This window comes from Lingula anatina, chromosome 2 (assembly GCF_051362555.1).
Source record: "Lingula anatina isolate TDL-2025a chromosome 2, LinAna3.0, whole genome shotgun sequence".
Taxonomy (NCBI): domain Eukaryota; kingdom Metazoa; phylum Brachiopoda; class Lingulata; order Lingulida; family Lingulidae; genus Lingula; species Lingula anatina.
In genome coordinates, this window is record NC_141768.1 from 42,934,552 (window position 1) to 42,946,660 (window position 12,109).

At 34.2% G+C, this 12,109-nt stretch overlaps 1 protein-coding gene across 8 annotated transcripts in view; it reads left to right on the top strand.

Moving 5' to 3' along the window:
• LOC106153350 (protein unc-79 homolog) overlaps positions 1-12,109 on the top strand; it is a 43,119-nt gene that overhangs the window by 15,681 nt on the left and 15,329 nt on the right. For 4 of the 8 annotated variants that reach the window (XM_087003317.1, XM_087003316.1, XM_087003320.1 and 1 more), the window contains 8 exons: positions 2,476-2,589; positions 7,459-7,551; positions 8,306-8,433; positions 8,897-8,956; positions 9,147-9,229; positions 9,460-9,502; positions 9,836-10,018; positions 10,314-10,455. In XM_087003317.1, coding sequence (XP_086859443.1) covers positions 2,476-2,589; positions 7,459-7,551; positions 8,306-8,433; positions 8,897-8,956; positions 9,147-9,229; positions 9,460-9,502; positions 9,836-10,018; positions 10,314-10,455 — 846 coding nt within the window. The remainder of the gene's footprint in view (positions 1-2,475; positions 2,590-7,458; positions 7,552-8,305; positions 8,434-8,896; positions 8,957-9,146; positions 9,230-9,459; positions 9,503-9,835; positions 10,019-10,313; positions 10,456-12,109) is intronic. The other 4 variants (XM_087003321.1, XM_087003322.1, XM_087003319.1 and 1 more) reach the window with 3 other exon arrangements.

Genomic DNA, 12,109 nt, shown 5'->3' on the forward strand with positions numbered 1-12,109 from the left:
CCAGAGACCTCTTGTTTTTTTCATTTTGTAGAGCTTGTCAAGCACAACACTGAAGGTGGTGTCCGTTTTTTGTTTTCGATACGGCTTACGCATTGTACTATATCGACAGTTCAACATCCAATATTTAGTGGTGAAAATAAAATGTGAAATACTACAAAATTAGCAGAGATATGCCCATAGTTACTATTGAACTTGAATAGGAAGTCATATACTTGTAATCTAACTGACTTGAAATTGACCTTTGACCTACTTTTTATGGTGAACTGCACTTAGCAAGTTTTCTGATTTTTATATCTCCAAAACTGGCAAAGATATGCCCATAGTTACTGTTGAACTTGAATAGGAAGTCATATACTGGCAATCTAACTGTGATCCTGAAATTGACCTCTGACCTACTTTACACCATGAACTGAACTTTACAAATATTCTAGCCCTTATATCTCTTAAACTGGCAAAGATACGCCCATAGCTACTGTTGAACTTGAGTAGGAAGTCATATACGTACTGGCAATCTTACTGTGACCTTTAAATTGACCTCTGACCTACTTTTCACCATGAACTGAACTTTGCAAAATTTTGTTCCCTTTTATCTCCAAAACTGGCAGAGATAGGTCCATAGTTACTATTGAACTTGAATAGGAAGTCATATACTTGCAATCTAGGAGTGACCTTTAAATTGACCTTTGACCTAAATTTCATCATGAATTGAACTTTGCAAATTTTGGTTCCCTTTTATTTCCAAAACTGGCAGAGATAGGTCTATAGTTACTATTGAAGTTGAATAGGAAGTCACATACTGGCAATTTATCTGTGACCTTGAAATTGACCTTTGACCTACTTTTCACCATAAACTGAACTTTGCAACTTTTTTAATGCTTATACTTTCAAAACTGGCAAAGATACGCCCATAGCTACTGTTGAACTTGAGTAGGAAGTCATATACTGGCAATTCACTGTGACCTTAAAATTAACCTTTGACCTACTTTTTACCATGAACTGAACTTTGCAAATTTCCATTCCCTTTTATCTCCAAAACTGGCAGAGAAAGGTCCATAGTTACTATTGAACTTGAATAGGAAGTAATACACTGGCAATCTAACTGTGACCTTGAAATTGACCCTTGACCTAATTTTTATGATGAACTGCTTTTTGCATGTTTTCTGGCCTTTATATCTGCGAAACTTGAAAAAAAATGCCTATGGTTACTATTGAACTTGAATAGAAATTCATATACTATGATGTTGAAATTGACTTTGACCTACTTTTTCACCATGAACTGAGCTTTGCATATTTTCTTGCTCCTCATATCTTCAAAACTAGCAGAGATGTGCCCGGTGTTGCCCCTAGGTTTTCTCTTTTGTCAGCATATATGCACCACTGACAACACATTTTAAGGAAAACCAATAGGCCTTTTGTCTAAAGAATCACAGGAGTGATCAATGGTAGGAAAATGCAGGTCAGTTCGAAAATCTGCTTGATTGTACCATTTTTATTCATATTTTTTGGCATATTTTGAGAACTCTTGTTGATTGCATTTTATAGAGCTTGTCAAGCACAATACTGGTGATGGTGTCCCTTTTTTTTGGGGGGGGGGGTCTATACGAATGCGCTTACTCCAGCTGGTGGTACAATATCCGGAGGCGGTATCGCCTCTCTGATCCTCTAGTTTAGACATCTATTCGTCTTTCTGACATTTCACAAGACATACACTGCACAGTTTAGAATGATCTATTTTCATTTCATTTCATTATAAGAGAATGAAGAAAATGGCCACAGATTTCTTTTTTTTGGGGGGGGCCTTGTTAAAATTTATTTCTTGTGTGAAATCGTGAGATTCCCAGACTTGGCCGCTGAGAGGTTCTAAGGTTCACAAAGAAATATTGACATCATACACACTCCAGGTAAACTTTTATTTGAGGGGTTTAAACATTTTTAAGGGAAAAATACCTGTATGACTCGGGGGACATTATCAGGATACCTTTAACTGATTCAGAATATAATTTAATTTGTAGTATAGCATTGGACTTTGGTGTCATTTGTCACATGTAATCGGCGTCTTTATAAAAATTTATGACTGAGAAATGACGTTCTTTTACAGGAATTTTAAAATCATTTTTATAATTTTCATACTTTATAAAATGTACAAAAGGAAAACATGCTGCTTACATAACATGTACACAAGGAAAACTTGCTTGTTGTGAACAAACCTGCTGGGCTTAATTCACCCTCAATTGAATTTAACTCTAATGAATTAAACCCCTCCGCAGTCACACACTCTATATAAAACAAATTTAAATATATGTATGTAGTATTAAATCCCAGATTCATCCTCGATCATAACATGCATATAGCACAACTAATACCATTGAAATATATGAGTCAAAGTGACATGTTGTGTATAGATGTTATGGTTCATACATGTACATGTACGTTGTGTATTTCTGAGTGGAGGTTTTGGGTTTTTGTTGTTTTCAGTCCTCCCGAAGTGGAAAGTGTTGATGTACATGCAGCGGTGGTGGCTGTCTCACCATCAACCCGCAGAATCCACCCCTCCCTCTCAAACAGAGTCCCACCCAGACCAATCGGCTGGTAAAATGCTACTTTGCCGTGGAAGCTTGGTTACACTCATAATATATAAAAGAATATTTGTGCTTGCTTGCTCTTGCGGTGGTGATCGACTAACTCCTTGGCTTCTTATTGCAGTGATGGTTTGGGTGCTACCTCTGCGGCTTTGTTTTCTCTATCCTGTCTTCACATCTTTTAAGAATGAATTGCAGTTAAAGACACAGCAAGTTGTGATATCATTTAATAGGTTTTGGAATGTATGTGATAACTTGGAACTTTCTCTTATTTTTAAGTTTTCAATTCAGATAACCATTTCTTTTGAAAAAATTTCAAATAGATGTACATATGACAGTCCCTTCAATGTCATAACTTACTCTGTCTCTGCTGATATTACAGGATCTGTCCAAATTGTACAATTTAGGATTTTGTTAAGTAACTGTCACCATTTCATTCCACCATTTATTCACTTGCAAAATTATTTTCAGCACTTAAGTTTATTTTTGAGAACCATTGTATATATTATTTATAATTTCACATATTGTCACAAGGTTTAGCAAGCCATCAGTACAGTTCAAGCACACACTTATTATAAACACTGATTATTTGGGACTCACATAATTTCACCATTTTTATGTACAGACACAGATGTGTCTGTACATATTGCCATCACCTGCGTCTGTCGTCGCCGTCGCCGATGGCGATGCCGATGCCGATGCCGTCGCCGTGCACTTTCCTTGTAAACACGATAAGTGGAAGGCAGTTTTACTTTTTGGCTTTATATTTACAGAGCTGATGAATATTCATAAAACGCAGGTCAAGTTCGAAAATCAGCATGATCGGGCCATTATTGTAGAAGTTATGCTGTTTTTTCACTTTTCAGCATATATGCAACCTTGTAAACACATTTTAAGGAAAACCGTTAGGCCTGTTGTCATGAAACTCACAGGAGTAATCAATCTTACTAAAACGCAGGTCAAGTTCGAAAATCAGCATGATCGGGCCACTATTTTAGTAGTTATGTGTTTTTTTCATTGTTCAGCATATATGCAACACTGTAAACACAATATAAGACAAGGCAGCAAAGCTGTCAAATGTACAGACAAAAAACAGGAAGTAACTATGCACAAAATGTTTACAGGGTTGCATATTTGCTGAAAAGTGAAAAAACAGCATAACTTATACAATAATGGCCCGATCATGCTGATTTTCGAACTTGACCTGCGTTTTATGAATATTCATCAGCTCTGTAAATATTATGCCAAAAAGTAAAACTGCCCTCCACTTATCGTGTTTACTAAAACGCAGGTTGAGTTCGAAAATCAGCATAATCGGGGCATTATTTTAGAAGTTATGCTGTTTTTTCACATTTCCTCAGATTTCCTCAGATTTAATTCTTAGGCATGTTAATAGCCTTATTATTTAAGTAATAAGATACGTAAAAGTGTTTGTTTGACATTTCCTGCATCTTTACAACATTGTTAGTTGATTATGTAAAAATGATGGTAAACTTGTTATCGTGTATTGTGTAATAAAGTGTCAAAAATGGAAATAAACTCATATCATTGCAGTTTGTCGGATTCAATCATTCACTATGTTCAGAATCTCAGAATGGAAGAAATTGGACATTTAACACTGTTCTATTGATATTTTTCCCATCTCATCAATTTTCTTAGTTGATCTTATAAAAATGGCAGTAACCTATTAATTTTGTTTTATGTTAAAAAAGTGTTAAAAATGGAAATAAACCCATTTCAGAACAGTGCAGTCTTGTTTACATTTTGGCATTTTTAAGGTGTGACTTTGAAGTTCCATCGGCCTAAAAACCTTTGTTAGTCACGTTTACTATTTGTCCATGATACTAATATTTTATTGTTAAAAATTGATGATCATTATGCTGTTAAACATTATGTAATATTGCATCAAAATTTGAAAAAAACCTATTTTGGGCACTGCTCCCATGATGACCATTTAAGAAAAACCATGTCACTTACTGTTCTCAAACAGTACAGTTTATATGTACAGATGTGTCTGTACATATTGCCATCACCTGCGTCTGTCGTCGCCGTCGTTGCCGTCACTGTTGCTGTCCCCGGCGCCATGCACTTTCATTGTAAACACGATAAGTGGAAGGCAGTTTTACTTTTTGGCTGTATATTTACAGAGCTGATGAATATTCATAAAATGCAGGTCAAGTTCGAAAATCGGCATGATCGGGCCACTATTTTAGTAGTTATGCTTTTTTTTTTTCACTTTTCAGCATAAATGCAACACTGTAAACACAATATAAGAAAAAACAGATAGGCCAATTGTCATTAAACTCACAGGAGTGGTCATTCCTGCTAAAACGCAGGTTGAGTTCAAAAATCAGCATAATCGGGCCATTATTTTAAAGAAATGCAGTTTTCTCACATTTCCTCAGATTTAATTCTTAGGTTTGTAAACAGTTTCATTATTGAACTAATAAGATACGTAAAAGTGTTTGTTTGGCATTTCCTGCAATTTTACAACATTATTAGTTGATTATGTAAAAATGATGGTAAACTTGTTATCGTGTATTGTGTAATAAAGTTTCAAAAATGGAAATAAACTCATATCATTGCAGTTTGTCAGATTCAATCATTCACTATGTTCAGAATCTCAGAATGGAAGAGATTGGACATTTAACACTGCTCTGTTGATATTTTTCCCATCTCATCAATTTTCTTAGTTTATCATATAAAAACGGCAGAAAACTGTTAATTTTGTTTTATGTTAAAAATTGTTAAAAATGGAAATAAACCCATTTCAGAACAGTGCAGTCTTGTTTACATTTTGGCATTTTTAAGGTGTGACTTTGAAGTTCCATGGGCCTGAAGACCTTTGCTAGTCACATTTTCTGAATATCCATAATATTAATATTTTATTATTAAAGTTGATGGTCATTATGCTGTTAAACATTATGTAATATTGCATCAAAATTTGAAAAAAAAAAAAACTATTTTGGGCACTGCTCCCATGATGACCATTTAAGAAAAACCATGTCATTTACTGTTCTCAAACTTACAGGAAAGTAACATGGGACTAAAATACAGCTTCAGTAGGAAATACAGTCTGTTTGGTAATTCTTGCTGCCAGTTAAACAGTTATTTTGTGAAAATTTAATTTTTCACATATTGGCATTTTCAAGGTGTGACTTTGAAGTTCCACGGGCTTGAAGACCCATGCTAGTCACATTTTCTGAAAATCCATGATACGTATATTTTATTATTAAAAATTGACGGTCATTATTCTGTTAACCATTATGTAATATGGCATCAAAATAGAAGAAAACACAATTTTGGGTGCTGCTGCCATGATGACCATTATGGGAAAACCATGTTACTTATGATTGCCAAACTTTCAAAAAAGAAATACAGGACTAAAATGCAGTCTGAGTTGGAAAAGCAGTCTAAGGAACTTCTTTTTCTGGAAGTTATACATTTTCAAAATGTAAACTTGTCACATATTTTAATTACATTGGTATTAATTGTTGAGGATAATTAAAATTTGATGTTGAATTTGCAGTTTAACATAATGTATTTTTGCATCAGAATTGACAGTAGCCTATTTTGTGCATAGTTATTTCCTGTTTTTTGTCTGTACATTTGACAGCTTTGCTGCCTTGTTTACATAACATTTTGTTCTAAAATCAGAAGGTTCTTGCAGTTTGGCTTTATTTTCTAATGTTTAATGTTCAAGTGTGTATTGTTTGAATTGTTAAGCAAAAAAAAAAAATTGATTTGAGCTTCATAACCCCCATAACCCCCCCCATCTTTCATAAGTTGTCGAGAAGTCAGACTTTGCATTAACAGAATGTTACTTTGTTTCATACCAACTATAATTTAAAGCTGTTGGTTTGTTATTGTATTTTTTAAGAACTTAGTACTAAGAAGCTTTTATTCCAGCCTAGTGTGTTCCAATTTACAGAAGCTAACTTGAAGCCAGATGCTAGTCTTCCTTCCCAAGCTTTTAAATTGTTATTTTGAATATAACATAGTTATAACAATGTCAGTCATATAACATGTACCATAAAGTCATAACACTTATAACAGTATACCAATTATAAAACCAAGTGCCAAGCATTGGGGATTTTATCTTGTTGTTATTGTCATGGAAGACATAATACCATGCTATATATTACCACTATAATTGTATGCTAGTCGTAATTTTAAGTTGCATGCCAGCAAGGAAGGCATTTCTATAATAACAACTTGCTATGGCAGGCATATAAATGATCACCATAACAGGGGCAGGTGTAAACAATCCTCTGGATCATCTGATAGACAATATAATGCAAGATGCCTGTGTGATTTGATCTCCAATGGACAGACTTCCACCCCATATAGTTAGATCTGTCTCTGTTTATGGTATTGTGACCTGTTTCACAGGAGAAATGAAATTCAAAGGTGGGGTCCGTATGAGCCTGCTTAAATTTTCAGTTGTGAAAGACTCAAATTAAAAAGTTAAACTTTGTATAGCTGTTTCTACTTGGCAGAAAAAAAAAGTCTTCTGTGAAACAGGCTTTTAATTATGCTTATATCACTATAGGGAAAGCCAGGCAGTATCGTAACTTTATGACAGCATGGCCATCACTGCGCTGATGATACATATAATAAACCTTTATGGCTATCTGATTTTGATTCTCTTGTAGCAAGATTATTTAAAACCTGTGAACCTTTGCACTCTGTTTGCTTATATTTCTTCTATCTCTTCAAGAGCAAACTTACCCATCACAACCAGGAATGTTCTGCTTTTAATCACACAATTTTCACTCAAGTTTGCCACAAAATTATGTACCATACACTGAGAACATCACTGATTAGAAATATTCACTGGATTACTAACAGCAGTCTTCCCACCTCTCCATTAACGTAGAGAAACCCTGCATTAGGCAGCAGTCGGCTCCCCAGTTTGGCCGTAGAGGAACACGCTCTGGGCTCAGTATATTTGGAAGCTATATGCTCTCAGGTATTGTTTGCTTACCTATAGTAACTCATGCTGATCTCTTGATACCAATACAGTTGCTTTTAATGCTACTAGATGATATTAGTCAATAAATAATGTAGTCACTTTGAAATTATTAATTAAGTATAGAGAGATACATCTAATCTAGTCTAATTTTATCTAGTCTGATCAATTAATATCATATTTTTTTTCGAGCATTTAGATTACCTACTAATTTTTTCTCTGAATAACATGAAATATAATTTATGGCGGTTAACGCAATTACGTTTACTAAATTGACTGGCATGATGGAATATTAATCTGGGCTAACTAATTAACCAAATTAACTAATTAAAGTCCACTGCACAGCACTGCATTTTACTTTTCAGTGTAAGATGCTGTGTAAGCCCATTCAGCATTTGGTTAGAATTATTTGTAAAAACAGTTGGCCTGAAATTCTGATCTGATGTGATCTGAACCAGCATTTTTAGTTTTAAAATGTCCACATGTTTACTTATTCTGAGCATATGTGGAGATTTGAAAATAGATAAGTTGGTGTGCATCAGATCTCGGGCCTTGTATAGTTTGGCTATGCTTGACATGAAATGTAACAAAAGAATTTTGACCAGAGAAACATTAATCAGAATAACATTGCATCATTATTAACATTTAAAATAGTAATTCTAGGCAAGGTTGTTTCTTTGTGATGAATATATTAAATTTTCTATATAACACTAACGTGAAATGGTGTTATTGGCACAATTTTCCCTTTATCTAGGGGTCGGTGGGTACCTTAGAGAGTTCACTGACCAGCAGAGTAATTTCTCTGCTCTGCTACAGAAGGCAATGGACCTGGAGGGGGTGGACAGGGAGACGGTTCATAAGGTTACTGCTCTCCTGATGAAGGTAAATTGGAAATAATTGCTCATTGAAAGCTCATTGTTTACAGGGTGGAAAACTCCAGGCATTCTTTACCATTGATTATCATTAATGACATGCCTAAATAATCTACTTGTTTTAAATACTTTGATGTTTTAGCTATGTTTATCAGTCAAAAGTTATTGCTTGTAAAATGTATGTTACTCAGGTGATATAGTTTATATAGTATTACAATTTATCAACATGTTGAAGAAAAAATCATTGTTTCCAGAGTTTTGGATTAATTTCTGTATTTTACAATAACTGCACTTTTGCAGCTTTCCTTACAATGTTAATTCTATTTATTATTTCTTTCCAACTTGTTGTCATAATCCTTTTAAAAAATTATTTAATTTTAGTTTTTATTAGTTTTGCACGTTTCTTCTTGTGTAAGACCTGTCTGATATGTATGTTTCCTGATCTAACACATTTCATTATGAAAACATTTCAGTTCATGATGAATAGTGATCAAGATATAGTAAGCAGTGACAAAGAAGAGAGCAAATACCAGGTAACTCTGATCAATTTAATATTGCATATTTATAATGATATTTGTATTTTCAAGTAAGTACAGGATTTTGAACTTTTCTTTGTGTTTTTATGGCAGTTTTTGCAAATCGAAAATAATTTTGATGTTAGTGCTGTAGATCCTTTTGTTGTTTGTGAGGTAAAGGAGAAATTGTATACACTTGTGTTTGTAGGACATTGTTCTCCGACATCTCAATGTACTTCTTGGCTACAACCAGAGTGAGAAGGCTTTCAGTGTGCCACCATATAAACTAAGGTAAAAGATTAAGGAGAATTTCACTATTCAGTTTCAGTCAATTTATATTGAGTTAACACTGTAAAATATATTTGACTAGATTTAAGTGTTATAAATTACATTCATGACTCTTGAATAGCAGTATTTAAAAACATATTTAATAATTTTGTTTCAGTGCTAAATCTACAAAATTTGCAATGTTGCATCCATCTTTCATGATTTCAACTTGTTGTTTTTTCCAAACATTTTAGATGTTCAGCGACAGTAAATGCTTTCCTAGCAGGTCTGCCTCATGTAAGTGGATTCTAGATTTTGTGCAATATTTTAAATGATACAAGGAAAACTGATTGACTGTCTTGAAATTTAAAGCACCGAATGTTTCCTTTTGAAAACAAACCTAAAGATAATATCTAACAATGTGTTTGTATTTTGGGTATTTGAGATTTATTATTACTATTATTATTATTATTATTATTATTATTATTATTATTATTATTATATTCAATAACATGTGACCAAACAACTTGCAGAAATAAATCTGTACTAATTTATACATTGAAACTGTTTGAAGTGACTAGAAAAAATTTTATAAATAATCCTTGTAATATAATTTTCTGTTTTTATCAGGTCCTTGACAGGAACTTTGAGCTGGGTAACACTATTCTGCCAGTAGCTGTGATACTACTGCAGTATGTTCCCTCTCCCCAGAGATATGCCAGTGACTACCAGCCCCCAAATTACACCCTGTGGTACCTAGAACCCCATACCAGACAGGCTTGGCTCACTGCTCTACTGGTTATATTGTATAAGGTAGGTAGATTTAATAGAACTGTTCCAGTGACTACCAGACCTATGACAGATATGTGATTATATTAGGATAGGATATATGTGCACCTTGAGTCATGTATGGATGTCCTCTGCTGATGGTTATGAAGAAACTATCATCATAACTGAGTGATTAATGCAGTTGGTGATTGATTAATGGATCTTCTCATTGTTATTGTCATCAAGATGAGAAGGTTTATAAATTTAAGTAGTATACTGACTGTATTACATTAATCCCAATGCGGCAGTACTAATTGACATTTATTTCCTTGTTTCCCAGTACTCGTACAACAAAAGCAGTCCTAATGCAGAGATCATAGAGTTCCTGGTGCAGCTTGCAATCAACACGGTGTATGCTCAGCAGCACAGGTGTAAGACTGGGGAGGAAGGAGGAGCCATGATGAGCCCTCTCTTGACTAGAAGTGGGTTTTATTTCTTAAAAAATTTTTCGTGGTAATGTGTTTTTTATGTACAGACACAGATGTGTCTGTACATATAGCCATCATCTGCGTCTGTCGTCGCCGTCGTCGCCGTCGCCGTGCACTTTTACCGATAACACGATAAGTGGAAAACCATTTTACCTTTTGACTTGAAACTTGCAGAACTGATGAATATTCATAATACGCAGGTCAAGTTCGAAAATCAGCATGATCGGGTCACTTTTAGGGAATTTATGCTGTTTTTTCACTTTTTTCAGCATATATGCAGCACCGATAACACGATAAGTGGAAAACCATTTTACCTTTTGACTTGAAACTTACAGAACTGATGAATATTCATAATACGCAGGTCGAGTTCGAAAATCAGCATGATCGGGTTACTTATAGGGAATTTATGCTGTTTTTTCACTTTTTTCAGCATATATGCAGCACCGATAACACGATAAGTGGAAAACCATTTTACCTTTTGGCTTGAAACTTACAGAACTGATGAATATACATAATACGCAGGTCAAGTTCGAAAATCAGCGTGATTGGGTCATTTTTAGTGAATTTATGCTGTTTTTTCACTTTTTTCAGCATATATGCAGCACCGATAACACGATAAGTGGAAAACCATTTTACCTTTTGACTTGAAACTTACAGAACTGATGAATATTCATAATACGCAGGTCGAGTTCGAAAATCAGCATGATCGGGTCACTTATAGGGAATTTATGCTGTTTTTTCACTTTTTTCAGCATATATGCAGCACCGATAACACGATAAGTGGAAAACCATTTTACCTTTTGGCTTGAAACTTACAGAACTGATGAATATACATAATACGCAGGTCAAGTTCGAAAATCAGCGTGATTGGGTCATTTTTAGTGAATTTATGCTATTTTTTCTCTTTTTTCAGCATATATGCAGCACCGATAACACGATAAGTGGAAAACCATTTTACCTTTTGGCTTGAAACTTACAGAACTGATAAATATTCATAATACGCAGGTCAAGTTCGAAAATCAGCACGATCGGGTCACTTATAGGGAATTTATGCTGTTTTTTCACTTTTTTCAGTATATATGCAACACTGATAACACAATATAAGAAAAACAGATTGGCCAATTGTCATTATACTCACAGGAGGGGCCAATCTTACTAAAACGCAGGTTGAGTTTGAAAATCAGCATAATCAGTCCATTATTTTAGAAGTTCTGCTGTTTTTTCACATTTCCTTACATTCAATTCTTAGGCATGTTAACAGTCTCATTATTGAATTAATAAGATACGTAAAAGTGTTTGTTTCACATTTTCTGCATCTTTACAACATTGTTAGTTGATTTTGTAAAAATGATGGTAAACTTGTGATCATGTATTGTGTAATAAAGTGTCAAAAATGGAAATAAACTCATATCATTGCAGTTTGTCAGATGCATTCATCCACTATGTTCAGAATCTCAGAATGGAGGAAGTTGGACATTTAACACTGTTCAATTGATACTTTTCCCATCTCATCAATTTTCTTCATTGGTCATATAAAAATGGCAGTAAACTGTTTATTTTGTTTTATATTAAAAAAGTGTTAAAAATGGAAATAAGCCCATTTCAGAACAGTGCTGTCTTGTTTACATTTTGGCATTTTCTATATGTG